Source organism: Solea senegalensis, linkage group LG15 (assembly GCF_019176455.1).
Source record: "Solea senegalensis isolate Sse05_10M linkage group LG15, IFAPA_SoseM_1, whole genome shotgun sequence".
NCBI lineage: Eukaryota > Metazoa > Chordata > Actinopteri > Pleuronectiformes > Soleidae > Solea > Solea senegalensis.
Genome location: NC_058035.1, coordinates 12,686,842 through 12,710,793, shown reverse-complemented (window position 1 = coordinate 12,710,793; position 23,952 = coordinate 12,686,842). Strand labels below are relative to the sequence as shown.

General features: G+C 41.1%; 2 protein-coding genes across 10 annotated transcripts; one reads left to right on the top strand and one right to left on the bottom strand.

Moving 5' to 3' along the window:
- Positions 1–1,136: 1,136 nt before the first annotated feature.
- Positions 1,137–5,160, top strand: fignl1 (fidgetin-like 1). 4 transcript variants are annotated; one of them, XM_044045271.1, is made up of 2 exons: positions 1,137–1,172; positions 2,373–5,160. In XM_044045271.1, exon 2 carries the CDS (start codon positions 2,390–2,392, stop codon positions 4,346–4,348), a length of 1,959 nt encoding a protein of 652 aa, XP_043901206.1. In that variant the 5' UTR covers positions 1,137–1,172; positions 2,373–2,389; the 3' UTR covers positions 4,349–5,160. The 4 variants fall into 4 exon arrangements, with proteins under 4 accessions (XP_043901206.1, XP_043901204.1, XP_043901205.1 ...); XM_044045269.1 differs by lacking the exon at positions 1,137–1,172 and adding an exon at positions 1,206–1,407; XM_044045270.1 differs by lacking the exon at positions 1,137–1,172 and adding an exon at positions 1,206–1,412.
- A 2,673-nt stretch (positions 5,161–7,833) lies between these two features.
- On the bottom strand, positions 7,834–22,973 carry ikzf1 (IKAROS family zinc finger 1 (Ikaros)). Of its 6 annotated transcripts, none has more exons than XM_044046175.1 (8): positions 22,664–22,937; positions 18,381–18,434; positions 18,098–18,211; positions 13,244–13,513; positions 11,612–11,779; positions 10,571–10,696; positions 10,001–10,135; positions 7,834–9,645 (listed from the first exon to the last, which is right to left on the bottom strand). In XM_044046175.1, the coding sequence occupies exons 1-8, from the start codon at positions 22,806–22,808 to the stop codon at positions 8,909–8,911; spliced, it is 1,749 nt and encodes a 582-aa protein (XP_043902110.1). In that variant the 5' UTR covers positions 22,809–22,937; the 3' UTR covers positions 7,834–8,908. The 6 variants fall into 6 exon arrangements, with proteins under 6 accessions (XP_043902110.1, XP_043902111.1, XP_043902112.1 ...); XM_044046176.1 differs by having other exon boundaries at positions 10,001–10,132; XM_044046177.1 differs by lacking the exon at positions 10,001–10,135 and having other exon boundaries at positions 22,664–22,935.
- Between the last annotated feature and the right edge of the window lie 979 nt (positions 22,974–23,952).

The following is a 23,952-nucleotide window of genomic DNA, read 5'->3' as shown; positions in this document are numbered from 1 at the left end:
CCTCTCCATCCGGACTACTGCGATAAATTGGCTTGTGATTCGTTTTGTGTTGGTAAAAACATGAAAAATGTTTTATGTGAAAAAGAAGAAGAAGAAAACAGGAATATGCTGCCTTCTCTCACAGACCTGGCAAATACAATTTTCTATAACAAAAATGTGCTCCCTGAAGTACATCCACCCAAAATAATTCAGGAGTTTTCTCAAAAAGCACATCCCTCGTGTTCTCATAATTAGGACAATACAACACTAAATTAATCTTAATCTTTCTCTCAATTTGCTATGTTAAAGTTACCAATCATAAATTGTGTAATTTATTCAAATTAAATTCACATAAAGTTCAAATGTAACGTTTTATGAAACAGTAAGATCTTAGTTATATTATGTGTTATATTATATTGGTGTTGAGTGAGAGTGTTGATATTGAACATCCTGTGATTGCTGTGGACTACAAGAAGAAACTTTCAGTGTACATTTACTTACATGTTCCATAAACAGAACAACGGTTCAAATCATAATTTTCCAGGGGAAAAAAAATGTTTTTTTTAGTTTTTTTTAAAGACACCCCACAGGACATTTTATTCCATTTTTGTTTAGCTTTTTTGTTAGCTTTTTACGATAGGATAAAATTAAATTATACATATAGTAGAGTATAGTACATCATAACGTATTGAGATTTTAACATAATAACATAATAGTAAATGTATCACATTGCAGTAAATTTTGTATATATATATATTGTATTCAGTGTATAAAATGTTGAATAGTGGATGTATCATCATATTATTATTATCATTATTATAATTATTATTACCATTGTCGTGTTTTTTCAGTTCCTTGGGACAATGACTTATGATAGTGTATCATGTTGTGACCACAAGATGGCGGTTTAGCTCTTATAACGTGGAGGCAGTGAGGCAGCGAGTAGTGGAACTGCGAACTGGGAAAAAAATAAAATTTCGAGCTCAAGTAAAACGTTTCTATTATCGGTTTCATTTTTTGTTTTATTGAGTTATGTTTTAAGTAAATACAAGTGAAGGGGATCGTTTACGTCGAATGTAGATCAGTGTTATGACTGTAATGACTCGTAAACAGAGTTTCTGGGATAACCCGGGGGATAAATGGAGCGCTCCCCAAGTGTGTGAAGACATGGGTCCCATTCCGCTTTTTGCCAAGTTTGTTGCTTTGACTTATTTTGCTCTTTGATCTTGAAGTTTTACGCCAATTTGACTATTGCCATGTAGCTTAAACTATAGTTGCACACGTTTCTCTTTGTCAGGTTTCTCTTTGTGGTGGCAGCAGCAGGGCGGAGCGAGTAATGAGTTTTTCGTTGAACGAATTGGAACGTGACAGGAAGTTGTACTGTTGAGGAAGAAACAGGTGGCGGGAACAGCAAAACCGCGAGTTGAAGTAAGGTAACTGTGTTGTTGTTAATAAATCCACGTTTTGTAAGTCGCGTTTTGTAAGGACGTTTTTGCTTTCGTCAAAATATCGAGAAAGAGAAGGAGAAATCACTCATAGTAAGTGAAGTCCTCAGCCTCAGACGTGTGACAGTCGTGTTTAACAGCTTCAACAGGACTTTGTTTACATAGTGAATTTACCTCCACTGTACAGCAACATGTCCTTCATATCTTGTCATTCAGTGTGTTAATCACAGAAATAACCACACAGCTATGTGATGTCTTGCAAGTTGCTGTGATTAATCACAATTTGTCTTGTCATTTTAAAGGGATAGTTCAGGTATTTTGAAGTGGACACTGAGCAAATTATTCTATAGACTTGGGTGTTTATAAAATCTGTTTCCAGTGCGATAGACTGCCACATACATACTGTAGGATTTGATCTCACATTTCAAAACAAGAAAACTGCTACACAGTCATGTACAGCAGCTATAATCAGTACTATTTTTAATTTAAAAAAGCCATTGAGATTGAGATCTCATTTACAAGGTTGAGCTGGCCTAGAGAGTCAGTAGCACATGTCTTAATAAATATCACAAATACAAGAAATAGATTACAAACAATAAATTAAAGTAATACAGTGATTTAAAAGTGCAAACAAGTTGACAGTTAAAGAGCAAAGAGTTGTGAGTGCAGAAACAATTTTATGAAAGCAGGCACTGATCAATGGATTTCTGTTTTCTGTCATTTAAGACGGAGTGAAAAGCTTCAAATAAGTGCAGTGGTTTGAATTTAACAGTCATTTGTTTGTATTTACAACTTACAAACTATTTGAAATTGATTGCAAAAAAGGTGTTAATTTTGACAGCACGAGTTATAAGACATATTTTGTGTGTAGGTCAGGGGTGATGAGTGATTTGGCTTTTAGTGAAGTCATGTATTTTTCATAACATTTTGTCCCTTCTCCTTCATCAGGCAGGAACAGGCCAGGCATGAGTGGCGCACACCTGGACGAATGGCAGAGGAGGTCCTTTGACATTTCTTCTGGCAACTATACACCTGAACAGACGGCAGATGCCTACCGGGCCCACATCCTCTCCATTCAGTATGCATGGGCAAGCTCCCAGCTCTCAGAGGCCGGCATGGCCAGCCTGTTCAGGACCTACTCGGAGCGCTACGCTGCAGTGCTGGACTCTGATGATCCCCGTACAGGGCTAAACAACTATGCAGAAAGTGCACTGCATCTGGCCCGTAGTCAGAGGAACTACAGCGACAAATGGGAGTCATCCCTGACCATGGAGAGTGTGCTCGAGCTGCCCTGCGTGCAGAAGATGATACGGGCACAGCCAAGGGGAACAGTAGGACACTCCCTTGTGGCACCAGCAGACGTTAACATATCTGTGGGACAAGAGAGCAGGGGAAACTGCCTGTCCACTCCCTTTATGGGAGTCAGGTCAGAGCCTGCAATGTTCAAACATGTAGGACCAATACAGCCCCACACCGAGGTTAACAATGGTGCAAATTATTGGACTAATATTTCTGCAGAGAAGCCAAAAGGCTCTGAAGGAATCTCAGGGAACCCAAACTCATTCCCCCGGCCTTCAGCTCGACCACAGTCTGTGTTTAGTTATCCTTCATCAGTTCTTCCTCAGGGGAACCCTGGTCCTGCAAGTGGCACACAAAACTACCAGTCTACCTTCTCCTCCATCTCTAATCCATCTAAAAGGAAGAATTTTTACAACCTGGATGGAGAAGATGTTGACAAAGGGTCGCATGGAGGTCAAGCTGCTGCTGCTGCTCCTGAACCACGGCCTGGAAGCAACTTCAAAACAGCTCGCGAGCAGTTCATCATTGACCACCATAAAAAACACTCCCATCAGCCTCAGAGAGGCCAGAGCTCTGGGATGGCAGCAACTGTGAAAAAATCTTTAGGCGCTAACAGACCTCGTGGCACATTTTCTAAATTTGTGTCACCTATTCCACGACAGGAGGAGGAAGACAGTGTAGCGTGTCGTAATCCCGCCCAGGAGCCTGAGATCCTGGATGAGCGTTTGAAGAACTTTGAGCCAAAGATAATTGAGCTGATCATGAGTGAGATCATGGACCATGGGCCTCCTGTGGCCTGGGATGACATCGCAGGTCTGGAGTTTGCCAAGACAACCATAAAGGAGATTGTGGTTTGGCCCATGCTGCGACCTGACATCTTCACTGGTCTCCGAGGTCCACCTAAAGGCATCCTGTTGTTTGGACCACCAGGAACAGGGAAAACTCTGATAGGAAAATGTATTGCATGTCAATCAGGTGCCACATTCTTTAGCATCAGTGCCTCATCACTCACATCAAAGTGGGTGGGTGAAGGAGAAAAAATGGTGCGAGCCTTGTTCGCTATTGCCCGCTGCCACCAGCCTGCTGTCATTTTCATTGACGAAATTGACTCCCTGCTGTCCCAGAGGACAGACGGGGAGCACGACTCATCACGCAGGATAAAAACAGAGTTCTTGGTTCAGCTGGACGGGGCAGCCACAGCAGCTGAGGACCGAATCCTGGTGGTGGGAGCCACCAACAGGCCTCAGGAGATAGATGAGGCTGCCCGTCGACGTCTGGCAAAAAGGTTATACATCCCCCTGCCAGAAGCACCCGCCCGACAGCAGATTATAATCAACCTCATGGCTCGAGAGAAGCACCAGGTGAGGGAGCAAGAGCTGGGGAGTGTAGTGGCGGCTACAGAGGGCTTCTCTGGTGCTGACATGACTCAGCTGTGTCGAGAAGCCGCACTGGGGCCCATCCGCAGCATCCAGCTCAGTGACATCACTACAATCACAGCAGATCAGGTACGACCAATCCTCTACTGTGACTTCCAAGACGCCCTGAAGACGGTGCGACCCAGTGTCTCATCAAAAGATCTGGATATGTATGAAGAGTGGAATAAGACATTTGGATGTGGCCGTTAAACTTGGCCCCTCGTCCCCTTAAAGTTATGGACATGTGTTTGAACCTTACCTGTTTCTCACATGTCAAAATGTCCAGACAATGGGACATTTGTTATTGTTCTAGTTTGTTTTAATTGTTTACCCTTATAAATGTGTATTTTCTTGATAATAAAATAAAAGAAGTTCCACAACTATCTATGCATTATTTAATGTACAAACACATTAATGGATTGTGGCATTTTCCTGTGTCCACTGAATCCCCAGAGGGCAGTGTAATCGCTCTTGAGAGCATTTCCCATTCACTTGTGCTGTAATGTCTCCTTAGGCTCAGTGTGCTAATCATGTCCATGGAAGTTGGGCAACACACAGTGTTATCCTGGTGTCATGTTTAAAGAAATCTTAAAGACTTACTCCCTTGCTGGTAGAGAGAAGACGGCAGTGGAGTCAACAGGAAAATCTCTTACTGCAACACTACATCCTTTTTGCATTAGACAAGAAGTGTGAGCTCCTTTATTTCAATACTGCCTCTGATCCACAGGGTTAGTGCAGATGCAAACATATCAAATGACACAATATACACAAAATGGACTTGGATGATCTACAGCCAAGTGGTCATTTTGGTCAACAGATGTTTTTTTTAAGTGGAATGCCTCACTTGTCCTGTGCTGAACACCACTGCTGAAGAGGACAATTATAGATTGTTTACACATGAAATGAAATGCTCATGTAAATTTCATGATGAAACAGTGTTTGAAAATCTGGAAGACCTTGAAAAAAGACTCTCATTTATTTATCATCTTTTTGTCAAGTCCCTAATAAATAATTCAGACATATGTGTGGCTGGCCACTGTGTTGAAACTTTGTTGAATTAGCCAACAGTGAAAGCAGCCCCCCACCCCCTGTGGGTGTCTGTGCACATGGGGACTCCCCACAGCTGGACTGGGACAGATGTAAAGAATTCTTCTGGTGCTTCTGGGATTCATAGAATGATGACTGAAAACTGTGCCATATGGTGCAAGCTTGTAGCTCAGTTTGACTGTGTGCAGCAGCAGTGGGCTTGTGTTTTCACAAACACACACATTACACGGTAAATTGACTAAATCCAAACAGAAAGGCCTCCGCTGCCTGCATGCATGCTTGTTACACAAATCCAGAGCACAGACCTTTGAAATGAACTTAACTATTAGGGAGTAAGTACTGAAACTCTTTACTTAAAGGTCTTGTGTGTAAGAACTAGTGACTCCTCCACTCAAGGAAGAATGGTGGCTTTCATATTCCAGATAAATGCCATTCTTAATTTGCATTGTATGCTTTTGCTTTAGAACACAAAACACACACTATAGAACTAAACATACTTATATTTAAGTTACAAACATTTCACTTTGTGAAAAAAAACGTCATTATTGCTTTACTGGCAAGATTTTTATCAAACAGCCGTTCAGTCCACTTTCATCCTGTAATCTCTTATACTCATGTAATGTTATTTTATTTTGAAAAACTGTACATTGTATATCCATCATGTGATCAAATTGTGTTCACAGTTATTTTGAGTGACTCGTCGCAGCTGCACCAGTATCTTTGACTGCACTGTGGATGGATTTGTCAGTTTATGACTGAGATATTGAGGGTTGATGCGATAATTGGCCGCTTTGAGCTTCAGATTTTATATATTACATGATTAATTTGCCGCTACATTTGAGCTACTTTTGCATACAGTAAGGAAAGTTGGCAGCTGAAGAGATATTTGTACAGTACTTCTGTGGCTCACTAGGTAAATCTAAGGCGCTATGAAATTATTTATGGGGTAGGAGAGCAGGGGGGGGAAACCCTTGCTATACAAATTTCACTATACCAGTGTATGTGAGGAAGAGGAGGATGATGAGAGAGCAAATTATCTTATTGGGAATAAATCTGCCTCTTGTGAAAAGTCCGTAGCCGACTTTGCTTGGCTTATTTACACCACTGTATTTTAACGGTGATGATAATGATGTTAATATTTTCTCAGGTGGTATAAAGAGGTTCAGAACCACTATAATTTCCAGTAAAATATTTGAACTCATTTAAAAGAGCTGTAATAAATGCATTAAGTAAAAAAAAAAGAAAAAAAAAGACCATGATAGGTCATCAGAGATACATCATCATGTTACATTGAAGTATTGCTACTACTTCACTGATAACAATGGCAGTCAGTCAATTTATTTGCAATTTTAAATATAATTTATGGCCTGCAAAGATTATGTTATGTCATGGAAAAGGGGTTTACGTGTCGCTCCTTATACTTCTGTCTTTCTGTTATGTTACACTGCAACCTCAAATCTCTCGGGAGGAAGGGGAGGGGGAACAACGCTTTATAATACTTTTAATTTGGATTACATTATTAATTTGGCTTGTATTCAAATTACACACACAAATTATACAAACTGCTCTTTGGTGGAGCTGCTTACAAGTCACAGATCCCTGAAATATCAACAGGAGATTAATCTACACACTGCCAATAGATTCAAATATTTGGTTTATAGTAAATCATTTTTGTTATGATCATACGTGTGTTGGTTACAGTCATGATAAGTGACAGAGAGTAATAACATCTTGTTGAATTCTTTTGACAGAGCAGTTGGATTTTTGATTATTGAATGAGCTTTCAGTCAGCGGGCTAAAAGGGGAAGTGAGATTTGGGATTCTGGCACAGCCAGTGTTGTTTGGCCAGATTATCCCTCTCATGCAAATGTCCTCCCTCCCCTGTCAGGCCTCAGTCAAGCGTGAGGGACTTGGTGCTGGCCACAGCTGTTTCTCATTTCTGCTAAATCACACAACAGCCATCTGGACGAAGCCGTCAGACTACGCTCTTACACCAGGCCCCGACCGGGCCTCAGCGCACGAGCTTGGCCTTCTGCTCCAGTGGTTGATCCGCTCCGTCCCAGCAGCTCCTGTACATGTCGGCATGCTGGCGCGTGTGTGTAACCACTATTTAAATAAAAGGCATTTGACAGTATGTTATCCTCAAAAAAAGTATACATATTTTAATTATTTTATTATTATTATTATTGTTATTATTATTATTATTATTATTACCATAAGTTAGACATTATTTTAATTTATAATTACAAACACACAGAGTCATTTTACAGTGTATGTGTGTGGGGGGTTGTTTATTTATTCCTCCTTGTAATTATAAATTTCTGTCAGTATGCTCAGTGTTTTTTATGTGTTTTGTACACAAATGCCAGTCATTCCTTCTTTCTTGGCTTTTCCTTGACAGACAGGACTGAGCTGCACCATGAGTGACATCCAACCTTAATTATTTCAGAAGGATGTGAAGTGAAATCTCCATATGTCTTCAGAAAGCAATGTGTAACTGTAAAATCTCAGCTCAACCACCAACTCAACTACTCTCACCAACGCATAATGTTGAATATTAGAAAACTGTCTCCTATTCACACATTCCCCATTAACAATCTGCATTTAAACACAAATTAGACAAAATAAAGCATGACACTCTTCGTCCATACAGTATATAAAATATCCTTTATTGATATTTTGCAAGCATAAATTTCCCTTCAAATGCCTCACTTTTGTTTTAGTGAGTGAGAGAATTCTTAAACAAATCAAATAAAACGTAAAATAAAAAGGCCAGGATAACATTTTCTCATGATAGAACCATAAGTAGCTTCCAGCAGCGGTCATGTTCTCACCTCAAATCCATTTAGTACAGTTGACCAGAAAAAGATGCAACTTTCTTTTAAAAAACAAACCTATACTGACAGACAAAACAACAATCACTGTAATAAATACAAAAACAGACCGGAGTCTAAATGTGATATAAATAATATGTAGGTTGCTACAAATACAAGAACATTATGAAGGTTTGGAGGGAAATCTGAGGTTATTCACAATGATTGTTAATTGTTTTTTTGTTGCTTATTTTCCTCAAAGTTGAATCTTTTGCTGACATTTCAGACGGAAGCATGTAAAAGAACAGAATGGGAATTTAACCTATTTTAAAACTGGATAAAAAGTCACTGCACGGCTTTCTAAAAGAAAAGTCACATTTGCACATTTTATACACGTGGTAACTGTAAATACGTGATTTTAAATGTATGCACGGAAATGGCACAGTACCTCAACTGTGCCGTCTTCACTGCACAATATGTTATTTCATTAAAAAAGACAAATGAATAACAAGTATTTTTTGCATGTTTTAAGAAAAAAAAAAGAAAAGTTAAAATGAAGTTAAATGGTTCTTTTCCATAATTGTGTACATTTATCTTTGTTAAACATACATGCATAGTGTGTAAAAAAAACACAACTTTCAGACATTAACAGTGTATTTTACATTATGTTTTTCTATGCTTTTGTTTCAGGTGAATGTCAATGAGTAGGTGAGTTTGGCATTTTGTCCATATATACACCAGTGTGTGTAAGTGTGTGTTCATGTCTGTAGTAGGCTGTGAGGACACATTTGGATTTAAACCTTTTGTGGGGACATACTGGCTCTGTCCTCACAGCATTAAAGGGCCTTTTGAGGGTTAAAGATTTAGTTTAAGAGTGACGTAAGAATTAGGGTTTAGGTCAGGTTAAGGGTTAGGCATTTAGTTGCGATGGCGTGTGTGTGGATAAGTAGCGATGCTCCCCTCGCGTTATGTGAGAGGAGAACTCGTATCGGTCTTGACTCTGGTGACCACAGAGGTTGCACTCAAAGGGTTCTCTGAAGCCGTGGCAGCCCATGTGAATGGTGTACATGACGTGGTCTAGGAAGAGAACGCGGCAGTGTACGCACCGGTATGCCTTCACCTGCTCACCGTCCCCCGTCATCACCTTGAAGCCCTCGGAGGCCATCTCAATGCTGGCCCGGATGGCCTCATACTGCCTCTGCTGCTCCTCCTTCACAAAAACACCGTTCCTAACCCCTGAGGTGATGTGATTGGTCAGGTAGATGAGGCCGGGGGCTGCCCCGCTGGGACGATCCTCGTTGTTGCTCTCGGTGTCAGTGGAGTCATGGCCACTGTGGCTGGGCGAGCCGTCCTTCTCGCTGGAGGCTGACTTGGAATTGGAGAGCAGCAGCAGGTTCTCCGCCGCACTGTCTTTGGCTGACAGGTTGTGGCCCGACCCCGCAAGGCCCTCAGGCAGCGGCTTGTGGAGAGGGTACATGGAGCTGAGGCCCACGTCAGAAGAGGAGGCAGGGGAGGTCTGGACCAGAGGCCGCAGCGACTCAGCCCCCAAGTAGTTGATGGCACTGTTGATGGCCTGGTCGATGACGTGGGGCTGAATCAGCTCACCTGCTCCTCCGTCGTACGAGAGGTCTGACAGACGTTTGTCACCTGAGACCCCAGAGAGACAAAGACAAGCGATGTGAAGGTTATCCTCTACTGAAACACTTTCACCTACATCCCGATTTTATATCCCCTCTTCTTCAGTTAGAAATATTATCATCACTTTTAATGTAAATGTATACCCAGATAAATATTGAAAGCACTGACTAAACAGCAATTAAATAAATTAAAGGCACAATTCCTGTTTCTCTGTTATACTGCATGCACTCTGCAGAGCCAAGGTGGCAGCTAATTAAGACAAGACACACAGCAGCTTCACTTATGCAGCAGTTACACGACTTTCCCAACAAAAGAAGCAAGAGAATCATTATTTTACACAAAGGAAGCAGATTGCAGCCCTTACCCACAAACTTCTGTGGCATAGTGCTTTTACGTTTAGCTACATTATTAGCTAGTCTGTCTAGCACCAAGGCTCTGTCAGATCCCGTCTGGCTTAAGTCTTCCCTCTGCTCATTCTGGTTGCTTTCTTCCTTTACTACTGGAAAGCAAGACAGAAAAGTAGATTTCAGAGTCAAAGTAGTTTGAGTTTATCTTGTTTAAAGCGATGAACTGGTGCCTGATGACACATGCCAGGTAATATTTCCCTCACAGTACAGAGTGCTCTTACACAATCTGTTCATGCTCGCATAATAAGTGTTTCTACACTTAAAAACAAAGCTTTTCAATATTTTTTCAACATTAAGAATCTCAACTAGGCTATTGTGTCTTTAGAGATATTTGGACAAATGTGGCAACGTGATAAAAGTGACTTAATTAGCTCTGAAATTTGGAAAATTAAAGCTGTTCTGATTTTTAAAAAAAGGAAAAGGCATGAATTTAATTTTAATTAGCAAAATCATCAACATGGTATGCTGTTGTCGCCGGCAACATCAGTAATATAGATCAGATCATATTACTGATTTGGGTGACTGACCTGTGTAGATGCTGCTCTGCAGCCCCATGCACTGGAGGTAGTTGTGACAGCGCTCCTTGTGCTCCTCGAGAGAGCTGCGCTGCTTGTAACTCCGGCCACAATAAGCACACTTGTGCGGTTTTCCCACTGAAAAAAAAGGTTTTAATTGAAGAGAGCAATTAAATGCAATTATTGTCAATTAGGTGGCAAACAAAGATTAGATATATGATTTGAGTTCGACTAAAATTATTTAACCCCTTTAACCCCCCCCAGTATTATCTGGGGTGGGCTGGATTTTAAATTTCCAATGTGAAGTCAATAAAAACCATGTACAGTGTATGTAGCACTGTCTGTTGTCAGACAAATGCAAAGAGCACCACCTACAGGAAAACCAGAAGAAAGGTCTTGTCTGCTGCCTGCAGTGAATTCCCTGGGAATTCCTGTGCAAAAACTTCACAAGCAAACTTGTAATTCTTGGAATGATATGGACATGTTTGCCACTGTAGTTGTGTTATAGGTGTTTTGGGGGAAATTTGAGAGCAACCAGGTGGGGATTTTACATACAGAACTATAGTTTCTTCTACAGGAATTCATTCTTTTTTTTTTCCAATTTAATTTCTCTTTAGCGACCTCAAGCCCTACATTTAAATAGGAGAGCCCCGCCATTTTTGGTGACAGTAATTTTCCTTCAATTTAGCATTTGTCTTGCATTTCATTCAGTTTCATAGCCTACACAGACTTGGAATTGTAAAACTTTAAAACATTATTTTAAAAATGATTGATACAAGAAAAGTAAACCCTTTTACTTTTCAGTTAAAAGTATTTAGAGCAAACTCTGTAAGTGTGTTGTTTACAACCAAAACATTTCATTAGCACGTACTTCTGCAAAGCATTTGCAAAAAAAAAGTGACACCACATCTACCCAGTCAACTTCCCCTTACACAGCAGGAGCTCTCACTGTATATGCACTGCAGAACAGTGCGTAAAGACTTCCACCATGTGTTCCTAGAATAGTCGAGTGAGTGCAGAAGTCTGCAGTGTGGGTGACCTGTGCGTACTCACCCGAATGGGTGCGTAAATGGCCAGTGAGGGCATCCCTCCTGCGACAGGCGTAGCTGCACAGATGACACTTGAAGGGTTTCTCCCCTGAATGGAGCTTGATGTGGCGCAGCAGATTACCCTTCTGTGTGAAGGAGGCGCCGCACTGGCTGCAATGGAAAGGCCGCTCTCCTGAGGAAAAGAACACAGCAAAAACACATTGTACTGTAAAGAGGACGGTAAGACGCACAGACACGGAACAGTGGGAAAAAAAGAACCAATTTATGTCTTTCATGTATACATGATTTTAAGTCTTTTCCTGATTGCTCTCCCTGATCTCATCATGTCTGATTCGTCTACTGACAACAATAAAAACAGCTAGAAAAAAGCAGGCTGTTGCTGTGGGGATGCGGGGTCACTGCACTACAAGCATCCTGAGCGCCAGAACAAGTCGAATGATGGAGCGTCTCTAGGGCTGAGAGCGATCCAGCAGCCGGTGGGAGGGTTTCACAGCAGAGTGACACTCCATCTCTCCATGCTCCCCCTGCCCCACTGACTTCTGGCGCTCTGATCGAACAAGAGCCTTTCAGACTCAGCCTGCCAGTTCCGTAATGCACCATTGCCTAGGTCAATTTGATCTGAAAATCTCATTTTTTACTCTTCTTCGTCTCTGAAATAAGAGGGGCACATCACAATGCAAATTCAGCCTCATTTGAATAAAGCGAAGGAAACACTTTGTGTTGAGAGCCAGTCTTCCTGATCAGCGCCTCTGGAATAAACCAATATCCAGCCTCTCCGAGTGTTGTGGCATTCTGTGAGAACGTTTTAATACGTCTTTTTTTTCAAAGGCCCCCCATAAAATAAGAGTCACCAGTGAAGCAGCAAAATATATAAAAAAGGAAATTCATTAAAAATGCATTTCTGGAGCAAAGACCCACCACAGAATATTTTCTATTTAAATAGGAGGCACTTCATTATATCCTTTATTGTACTTTCTTTTGCATTTACATTAGCCTAGTGTTCCTTTCTTCCATTTTGAGTTTCATTAGTTTCTAAAGCTTGACAGTTAAGTGCCTTTTTCAAAAATGTTCCCCACCACTGGTTTGGTTTCATTACAATAGAATATCAATTTTGAAATTTGAAAAAAACTTTTAATAGCCAGATAATTGTCACTTCAAGGAGATTCCACATAATTGCAGCAGATATCCTGCTCCACATCGGCGTGTAGCATGTGTCTTTGGTCCGAGTTTGTCTCTGATACTTTATCGCACAATTATTTGACCAGTTACTGCTGCTTGTAATGTGGTAATTCAGAGTCAACCACATGAACAATAATGAACACTAATGGTTTGCTCAAAGTCTATTTCACGCACGATGGGACATGCATACGACCAAATGCAGGTATGCCTTCACCGCTACGTCTAAGGGAAAACATAAAACAGGCTTTAAGTTTATGTCTATTGTTATGTGTAGGTGAGGAAAGCTATTACACTGCAGAAACAGAAGATATACAATAAGGAACTATTCTGAGGTATTTATTTTGCCTTTTAAAGTCTAAATAATGCTCTAAGACTAGAAAGGATCTGTAGAAGACGCCTCTCATACTGTCAGTGAACATGGGTGCAAAGGAAGGGCAAGTGTTGCAGGTTGGCTTACCAGTGTGGCTTCGCTTGTGCACCATCAACACATTGGGGCCAATGCAAACTATCCCACAGATATCGCACTTGAGCTTCCCGTTGGGCAGCCGGATACCTCCGGCTGAGGAGAAGGCCTTGGCTTCGGGGCTCGGCTGTGAGCCGTTCACCTTGCCCCCAGAGGCATCGATCACGCGCAAGTCTTCCGCACACTCCTCCTCCTCCACGCCATTCATGTCACAGGCCAGCCCATTCTCCTCATCACTGCGAGCCTCAACTTTAATGTTACAGACTGAAAAAAGAGGGCAAGGGGGGGGCCACGGTTTAGAATAGAGGGCAGTTTCTCAGTGTAAAAGTATTACTGTGACATTAAACTACTTAAATGATCAATTCTAAAAGTGAGTGTGAATTGGATTCTTCTTTAATATAAATTTACAAGCCTGGTCATATTTGCTACAGTTCTTGTTTTTTAATCTAAATTCCCTTTTCTTTTGACATTTTAGGTTTATACTTTTCTTTCTCGTGTTGTTTGGCCTTTTTTTTTTTTAAGTCCTTTTTAAGTGACTGACTTTGACAAACACTTACTTTTCTATGCACGTGAATAAGAATGGTACATTTTCGACTCATTTTGTGAAAGAGCAGAGTAACATGTTCAGCCTTCGGCATTTAAACTGTGAACCTCTTTTCTTTTGGAGCAGCAGAAGAGTTCATAAGGATACACAGGTGGAGAGCATGACTACACTGTTGGAGGATGTCAGTGACGAGATGAAGAAACACACAGATCATCTCACACAATCACACTTTTGGTGAAGTAAATGACAGCAAGATAAACAGGAAACAGGAAACTGTGCAAAACTAGGGACGACAGCAGTGCGTATGAGAGCAACAAAGTGTGATGCGCGCGCACATACACACACACACACACAGGAACACACAGTCGTGTGTGCATATGCAGCCTTTTCATCTCTTCTTGTTCCTTCACTGGGGTTGTACCTTTGACTTAAATGAAAAATGCTGGAAATAAATGCTGCATGACTCATGAATGGAAAGGATTATCTGTTAAACTGCCGCTGCTGTTGTCTCTACACTGACATTCCTAAAGTGATTAGGAATAGAGAAGTGTCTTCTGTGTTAAACTAGCGGCTCCTCATTTTCCCACCAGTTAAGTTTAGAAACATTTCAGAGAACTGACAGATCTTGCAAGTCCCATAATGTGGTTGCATGTCATGGTGTGGTAGCAGACTGATTTCCCCATGCCTCTACCTCTGTTTGTACAACTGAGAGGAAGAAGTGGAAATCATGAAATGTAGGAATCTATGGAAAAGGGGAAGCTTCAGAAAAGGGCCTGTCTAACTGAAATACCAAGAATTATGGAGAAGTGACAGAAAGGGAAGCACGGGAAAGGAATTGTAAAATAGCCTGTAACTGAAACAGTTTTTTTGTAATGTTCACTGACAGCACCAAGGAAACATAAATCCCCTGATATACAGAATGTTTGCCATAGACAGCAGGGGGTGAACATTTTGAAAACTAACAACAGAGGATCGCAAGACTGTTCACTCTTCAGTCGCATATTCTTGTCATCCATCAGTGAAGGATTTTTCTTATCTTGTATCACACGACAGTCTCCTCTTCTGCTTGAATGTAGAAATGTTTTGGAAAACATTTTTTTGTCATTTTGCTGAGCAATGACAAAATAAAATGTGTGCATGCAAAGTGACAGAAAGGCTTCAATGCTGCTTACGTTGACTTAAAATGTAAAAGATGATGGTGAGATTAAGTAATAAACTGTGCATGATTTATTTATTAAAAAAATAACAATACATTCAATTTATAATTACAGGGATAACATACACTAGATGTTTTAGTAAACACAAAAACTCATGTACTATAGTGCTAGGAATTTCTGAGAGTTTTTTTAATCCAGGTGTTAGCAATTTATTGGTGATTTTTTTTAAAAAGTGATTAAGTTCATTTGCATATCAAAAAATCACCAAGTGGCTACACCACCTCGGCCCTCCTTAACTAATTAAAGTACTTAGTAATACTACCTTCAGTCACACCTCTGAATTCTTCTCTAATGCCAACAGGGAGTTGTGAAATTATGTAAATCTGATCTGGGAAACAATATATAATTTAAGTCTGAAGCAAAAAATGTTCAAAAGAAATTGTTGATTTACTGATTTATGGAAAACTACTGGTTGGATTAATAAGCTAAAAACCTTTATGCTTATCAGCAACTGTCAGTTCCTGAAACATGCAATACATCAGCAAGGTTCTCAAGTTGAAGCAGACAGAAGGGAACCATGAAAACTGGTCCGTCGCCCACTTCTATTGGATAAGGGGAAGTTGTGACTAAATCGGGAGAAGGCTTTTTACTTTATATCATTTGTCATGGTCACACATCCTGATTAGCTCTTTTTGGGAAGCAACTGTCAGGTCACATAGTGGACAAACAAAACAGGTCGCAATAAAAATGTTATGACCTGGTCTGGAACTAATCCTCACATTGCAGATAAAGAGGTGACACAGACTGGAGCAGAAAATGCTCTGACTGTAACGAACACTAGGAGAAGTGTGAGGTGACAGAAATCTCCGGACTCTCTGTAAGTTTAATTCGGCACTCACGAGCGTGTACAGTACAGTCAGCACTGTACTGTACACAAGTGAACGTCCAAAATTGTTGTTTTAAAAAGCAGGAGTGCAAAACTAGTCAGACTAACGTGACAGAGAAACACAGGGAGTCTGCTGGAGGTTCCTGTTACTGACGTGTGCTGCTCTCACTGCCTGAAAATAACCCTGTGTGCAAGGTAGTGGAACCACACGTGTTAAACCACGCGAGCGACATACTCAACACGACTTGCAGGAACACTGAAAACAGCCTGCTTTTCCCCTCACACTTTTTATAAAGACTCGCCTCCAAGTTTTTAGGAAGTAGACCACTCAGTCTCCCTCTCAGTCTCATGTCAAATCTGAAATAGCAAAGGTTCTGTCTGAATCACTGAAAGTGAAATGCTATAACTGGGATTCCTGTTTATTTACTTCAGCTATAGTTATGAGGAAAAAAAATAATTAAATATAGTATAACGTTTGTTTCACTTTGACTCATTAACTTCGTTACTCTTGCAGTAATATATTACGTGTGGACTGCAGTGTTTGTGAATGCATAATAATAATGACAATCCCAGGCTGTGAAAGCATACTTGCAACAGGAAACGACCTGGGTTTTGAGGTTGAAGCTTTCGATACTGTGAGGTCCTGTGTCCCACTTACAGACCCCCTGTTTTTGCCTTTTTCATTACAGAGAACTGAGCAGCACATGATCCTGAGAGATAATTATAACAAATTCTGGCTTTTATCGCAGAGGCATCAGTGCATAGCTGTACCAGATACTTGCACTTCCCTTCTTTTTACACTTTGGGCTCTTTTTTTCTCTGTCCCTATATAGACACAAGTACACACACACACACACACACACACACACACACAAGCACACATGCAAAGTGATTATACTGAATAGGGATTAAACAGAATACAGTACATAAAAGTGTCACATCTACGCTGACAGCGGCGCTCGCCTCGCTGTCTTTACACGGTGCAAATGAGAGTAAAGAGTTTAAATCATGTGCGATCACTATTTCCTGTGTTTTCCATGTTGTACTAAACCAATCAGACAGCTGAGACGTACACAATCGTATAAAACACGGCTCACAGGCTGCATAACTCAATTTAACATGTACGGAGTGCATGTGTGTGTGTATGCAGGTGTGTGGTCCACACACCTGCATACACACACATCTCTGTCTCTCTCGAGCTTGAGCTTGAGCTTGGCCCTGTTCCTGAACTCTTTATCTCCTGATGTGTTGAAATTGTCTAATGGCAAGTTCTTCTTAGGAAACTCTTACACATCCTATTTCAGTTTCCTCTCATGCATTATTGTCTACTGTGTGCTGCTAATCTTTGCCGTTATCTGGATAAGTGGAAAAATACTGATAAGATGGTGAAATTTGAGCTGTCACACTTTACTTTTTTTTTTTTGCAGTCGCATTAAAACCATTTTGCAATGATGAAAATAAAATATATTACCTACATTTAAATGATCTGTGTTTGTGAGGTTCACATCTAACTCCCAAAACAAATACTTAAATCTGAGTGCGTCTTGAAAGCTGTGGCTGTCCCTGACATACTGTAAGTATTCACAATCTCTGAATTAATAATTAAAAAAAACAACAATAATAATAAGCAACATGATAATCTTCCTGTACATGCTAACTGACAAGCCTTTAATGACCAACATTACATACTTTTTTTTTTCACAAATCCCCCACATTAGAAGACTTGAGATAAATATACACCACCAGAGTGAATCCCTCTTGCATACTTCATCCTTATTTTCACCATGATATTCCCTGGCTTGATGTTCACAAACTCAAATCAAGGCCACATTAGCTATTCCTTAAGATTCTGCTTGTTAATGACATGCCATGGATCAAAGAGGTTTTTTTCTCTCTCTCTTCTTTTTTACCTTTTCTGCCAATGACCTAAATGTGTCTCTTTTCAGCTTTAAATCAATTTTCCGAGGGATTTGGAATGGCAAATTTCTCCCACTGGATGTGCATGAAATGATGTTATAAAAGCATGTTTATGCTTTTTTTTCCTTACGGATGTTGTGCTTTTGATACCACTGGTGTAAGTGTTTAAGTCTGATTTGGGAATGAATACATTACTGATGGGAACGGCTCTGGCTTTTTGATTCATTTTATTGCGGCGTACGCTCGCTATGTAATGTAGCAGTCACACACTCGTGCCAATGTACACAAGCATCCCTGATATTCTTATTGGCTGTGGGTGAATTTGGTGAGATGTGGCCACGCACCTTTGTCCCCTCTGTTGTTGTGCAGGTGGGCGGAGCTGGCTGACAGGTCCTCTGGGACGGCCATGGGCTCCTCTGCCTCCTCAGATGCTTCGTTGGCAGGGGGACTGTCCCTGCCTGTGGAGACACACACCAGCAAACACCCATCACTCACCATACAACCTGCAATGTGTTTCATTCACTGGGAGCAAAATTAACTCCAGGCGGGTATAAGAGCCAGTTTGCTGGCCTATTGTATCTGCATTCTGCATTCAATGGCTCAATCATGTAGCAGGTAGTCTTTTACCTGGCATTTGGGCCATTTCCTGGGCCTCTTCTGTCTCCATGCGGTGCAAGTACTCTAATGGGAGAGAGACAGAGATGTATTTGTGTGCAGGTTTAATCAAGTACAGGCTGAAGAAACACCATTATAGACTGGAGTAAGAGGTGTCCTTTTGCAGCATGACTCCGTCACCTCAGTGAGATCACTCTTGTCACAGCTGCAGACACACCACTGTCCCCCACATTACGTTACAAAGAATCACAGACATTTTCATTACAAGTCTGACAGAGAGACTGAGCTTGGAGAGTGGCTTGGCTCCAGCTGATGGGGCCCGCTGGTAGCACGACTTCACTGGGAATGAGCTTTCAGACCACATTTGTTATTTATTGTTAATTTCCTGCCACATAATCATCCAAAAATGCAAACTGACTGCCGCAAAATTAAGCAGAAAATTAACTGGCCCCAGGTCACCAAGGATGCGGGCGTTCGCCGTGCCCAGCTGATCGGTGCTCATGTTCTCTCTAATTTACTGAGCATGCATCACTGAGCCCGCGGCCTGAGCACAGATGCATGCAAGCTACAATCAGAAACAAAGGGAGGGAGAGAAAGTGAGGGGAGAGGAGGAAGAAGAGGAGAGAGAAAGGCAACGAGGTAGACATGGAGGCAGAGAAGTGGATATAGTGATGGCAAGGCAAGAGTCAGGAGCAAATGCAACAGGAAGGTGCAGAGAAAAAAAAGAGATGGAAAAGCAGGCCGAAGGACAGAGAAGTTTATTCTCTTTATTTATTTATCTACTTATTTACTTTTTCTTTTTTTCTCAAGACAAGGCTGCTGAGTTCAGACGCAAAGCTCCGGCCAGGGCTGAATATCTGAGGAGTCACCAGTGCTTGTGGCCCCATTAATAATGGATGGCCCTCAAGCCTGCAGCAGATGGGCCCAACAGCCTCAGCCCCAGCATCGCCACTTCAAGAAGCCCTCGGTGGAGTCGCTGCCCAGTCCAAGCAACCACGCAGGGAGAAGTGAAGCTCCTGAAAATAGCGAAACAAGCCCAAGGGAGAAGGGGAACCTAGGCCTTCCTGTTTTACTGACAGATGGCTCCACACATTTGGAACAAATAGTGGGAAGCGACCAGGTCACTCTGTCGCAACTCAAAATATTCTGCGGAGTCAATTCAGGAGCTCGGTATCCTGCAGACGCCTAGGACACAAGTGTCGGGGGGAGGGAGGAGGGAGGGGGCGTCAGGGCAAAGTTCACTGGTGCAGATGATTTGCTCGGCACAACGCTGGGGTGTTGCGTGTTTCTCTGCCTCGACTGCGTACAGTGCTGTTCTTCAGCATCTGGAGTTTGGAGGTTGGGTACAGTGGGAGGTGTATTCTCATGTCCCCTTTTTTCTGGGCAGATGGTGCGAAGGGAAACACGGATGTGTTGGCGGGGTCTTCGACAGAAATAAAATTTTGAAAAAAAGTTCCAACATTCAGCCACAACCCACTTGCGTAGGCATGTGGAAAGCAAGGTGCATGTAGAGTACTCAGGAAGTAGCTATTTTGTTTGAGAAAGTGATACTATTTACAAGCTGCTTCTTTTTTCCACGTCACTGACATTTCAAACAACTCTTCCCATGTCGTTTTCTAGTTGTACCTCAGTCTTATGATACTGTGCCTTAAGTGGGATCAATGAATTTGAATTGTCCTTGGCATCAGTTTATAGTCTGACTGAAATAATGAAAACCTTACTCACTTTATTGGGCATGACATTTGTGTGTGTGTGTGTGTGTGTGTTTACTTGTGTTGTTACCTCTTTTTCTGGCCATAAACACTGATCTTGTCAGGACCAGTAGTACTCATTTTTTAACTTCAAGTTATGGTTAGTCATTGACTGGCTGTGGTTATGATTAGGGATAAGGCTTTGGTTTGGCTCTCCAAATGACTGGAAGTCAATGCAGCGTCCTTAAAGAAAAGCTGCACACGTGTGTGTGTGTGTATGAACTGTAAGCAGGTGGAATTTTTCAACCCAGTGAAATGGAAGTCACAGAAAATAGTTGCAGGGGGACATGAAAAGTTTTGGTCTGAGTACGTCAAGTGAGGAGAGACAGGAAGAGGCTTGTGGGTTGACAGAATTCTCAGTCGTCCTCTTCCTCCTGTGTGTGTGCGTGTGTGCGTGTGTGTGTGTGTGTGTGTGAGGCGTGAACACATAGCGAAGTGCAAAGGCTACATCAGGGAGCAGGGTGGAGATGAGAAACAACGAAACCGTTAACAGATACTGTGGACCACACCAGTAAAGTCTGGGTACCCTGGGGGAAGCTCAAACACCAGTGTGTGTATGTGTGTGTGTGGTATTATTTAAGCGTCTATACACAATACACATTTAAAATTCAATTCAATCATGAACACGGCTAACACTCAAGGATAAAAATTGAGGACTTTATATTAGGAAACAGAGTGTTTCAGTGAGAACTAAGTTTGATTCATGTGATGAAAATTTTATGAATTGTAACAATATTCACAAAACATGACACTTTGATGAAGTACATGTGTATATTACAAATACATTATTTAAATAAATAAGCAAAATTACTGACACTTAATGAAAATGTGTGTTTGATGAAAAGCACTGATGCGGCGGGTGCCTTTTTTTTATCAACAATTACGAGTAGATATTGCCAAGCAAAATGGTACACGGTCACCTTTGTTCATGTGCACTTGGAGATTCTCATCAGTAATTCATGAAATATTTGGGTGTAAGTGAGTCGATAGCGTTAACGGATGTGTTCTGGGAGTCTATGGAGGGTGAGGGCAGAGTTAAGGTAACACTGAGGAGAAGTTTCCCCCATTTGCATCTGACACACTTCACTACTCTGCTATTCAGACGGTATACAATCATTTTAATAACTGTCTGTCTTCCTCTGCCCCCTCCTACTTCTGTTTCTACTGACAAGAAAGATAATGGATGTGCAGCACTTTCAGCTCTGCTCTTTCTGAGCTGTGGAAAAAAAAAAGTCCTACATGTGCAGGTACAGAGGTTCATTTCCAAGTTTCTGTATGTCTGTATGAAATCACACGTATTGGCCAAGTTTTTTTATTATTAAATGTCTGGTTTTAGTCATTTTACTGGATAAATGAAAGTAAAAATGCTCAAAAACATTTAAAAATAGTGTTTTACTTTTACTGTTTTACACATTCATACTTGCTAAAAAGAAATAAAACAGATTATACAAGACCAAATATGTCTTTTTGGCTCATAAATGATGGGACTATACTGATACATAACATATATATAACATATAACACTTTAAGTGCCACAATACAACAACTGAGGAATTAACTCTTAATTAAAAATATTGAAATATTCAGTAGGATTTACATTAATTTCTAAATACGTTTAACTCCTACAATCTTTAGGCTTTGTTAAATATACAATAGAACATTTTAAATGTACTTTTTTTTATTCTGGACGTGGAGGAACGACTTTCCACCTCTGTGACAGCAGTGTAAAAAGTTTAATCAGTCCTGCCTACGTGTGTGTGTTTTCTCCCCTTCAGACTGTAAGTCGAACAAGTCAATACATTAACGGTATGAGAAATTATCGCATTTATATTTACTGTCGATTAATTTGACACACAGAAGATGGAGCAGTGTTGGTCGGTGCGAAATGATTTCCGGTTTCAACAGCGGCAAAATACTGTAGTTATTTATTTTTGTGACCCTCGGTTAATTTGTCTAAATTAAAGTATTTCTTCTCTCTTTGTGAAAATACATTTTTAATATTCGAGTTCCACACAGAGTGTCTGAGTTTCCTGAGCGCGCACATCTACTGCAACAGGTGCCTTAACAGGAAAGTGAAAAATAATTCAACAAACAGGTAGAAATTATGACAAAATGCGTGGGTAATTATTATTAAATTCTAAATTACGCTTTATATAAATGTAAATCATTGTGAGACAATTTATCCACGTTTTCCTGAAGGAAAGTTACGCAAGGAAAATAGGAGAAATTCCATTGTTGCTCTTGAATTAGCGGTTATACAGAAACTAATTACGAGTTGAAATATTGATGTACACTTCCGAGATTAACTTTAAAAAACACTCTGGCGTGTCAATCCGTCACTAATCCAACACCATGTGAGAATTACGCACGGGATCTGATGCTGCGGCAGCGCACCTGCACCGAAACTACAAGGAGAGTGTGTTTTCCAGTCAGACGCAGATGAAACTCCTAAAACTCCCGGCAACAAACTCTCTCAGCTCACAGGTCGTGACTGGGTGTTCGGTGTGAGAGTGGAGTGGAAAAGCACAGTGGAGGTCACTATACCTGCTATTCCTTGAGTTTGCAGAATGAAGTTCTTCCAGCTCTCCCCGGCTCCATGTGCAGAAGGTCGCAGCGCCGCGGCGGCCCCATGGAGCTGCGCCCGGAGTCCCTCCCCTCTCCACTGCACTTCCTCGTTCCAGCCCAACATGACTATGTCTCTGAGCGCGACTGAGGCATTTTGCTTGCTTTTATCCACAGGCCGAGTCTGCAGCGCCGAGTCAAGCCACCGAACCCTTGGCACTTGCTTTGTGCCGTGCCAATAAAAGCTGACACCCAGTAGACCATGACTGGCAGTCATGCATGAGATGGGATGAGGCGCACGAGGAGAGTGGACCGTTCATTGTTTATTTATTTCATTCTCAGTGAAGAAGCTGATTGGGGGTCCTCACTGGCATATTGGACAACTCAACCAATGTCAGCTGTACTGGCAACCCATGAAATTAACAAGTGTTTCCCATATAAGTAGCTTTTTCTTTTTTTTTTTCTTTAAATAAAAACAACTTCTTATACAGTCTTCCATACATGTGAGTGTCATGTGCTCTGCTCCTGTCCTGCTCGGACCCAATAGATTTATAACCATAACCCAACGCTCATGCAGATGTTTAATGTGGAGTCTCAAGTTTCTTATTATTGTATTGTGTCACAGACCAAATGCAATTTTTAGATACAATTAATTGAAAATTCATGCTATGAGTCCACCACCAGAAATATTTAAATACCCAAACTTAAATGTCTTGGAACTGAGTAGCACGTCACTGGATTTTTGGAGTGAATCATTAATTTACCTGACAGCACCACACCGCAGAAAATCAGTTATATATTCAAACTGTTAAATAACTACAGTCCACTTTTCATATCAGGCCAATCTTACGGTCATGCTCTTGCTCAATTTGAATTTCCGATAATGACGGGTGCCCACATATTGTCTGAAATTATTCAAATATATATAAATTGTGGATTAATATTGATGGCAATTCTAAATAAATGATGAGTTATATGTCTGGTTTGACTAACTCAGACATGTCCAGTTTTATTATCTCTTATGAGTATCTGCTGTGGCTCTGTCGTTTAACATAAAGTTGTACTATTAACACACTCTTTCCTCTTGAAATGAATGTATTCAATGCTGATTAAGTGACAGGAGTTTATATGGTGGTGGTTGTACCTCATGACTGTTTATCCCAGTATCCCACTGTCCTCAGGCCCCTCAGGCCGCCCTTATCTCAGGAGACGCTGTCTGTGTTGGATTGCTGAGTCACCTTTCGTTGCCCTTATCTCCTAAGAAGCATAAC

Coding starts and splice junctions, on each gene's coding strand:
- fignl1 (XM_044045271.1), top strand. CDS start 2,390: ATGAGTGGCGCACACCTGGACGAATGGCAGAGGAGGTCCTTTGACATT.
- ikzf1 (XM_044046175.1), bottom strand. CDS start 22,808: ATGTTGGGCTGGAACGAGGAAGTGCAGTGGAGAGGGGAGGGACTCCGG. Junction 13,514..18,097: donor CAACAACAGAGGGGACAAAG/GTGCGTGGCCAC, acceptor CTCTTTTTTCAG/TCTGTAACATTAAAGTTGAG. Junction 10,697..11,611: donor CCATTTACGCACCCATTCGG/GTGAGTACGCAC, acceptor CTTTTTTTTCAG/TGGGAAAACCGCACAAGTGT.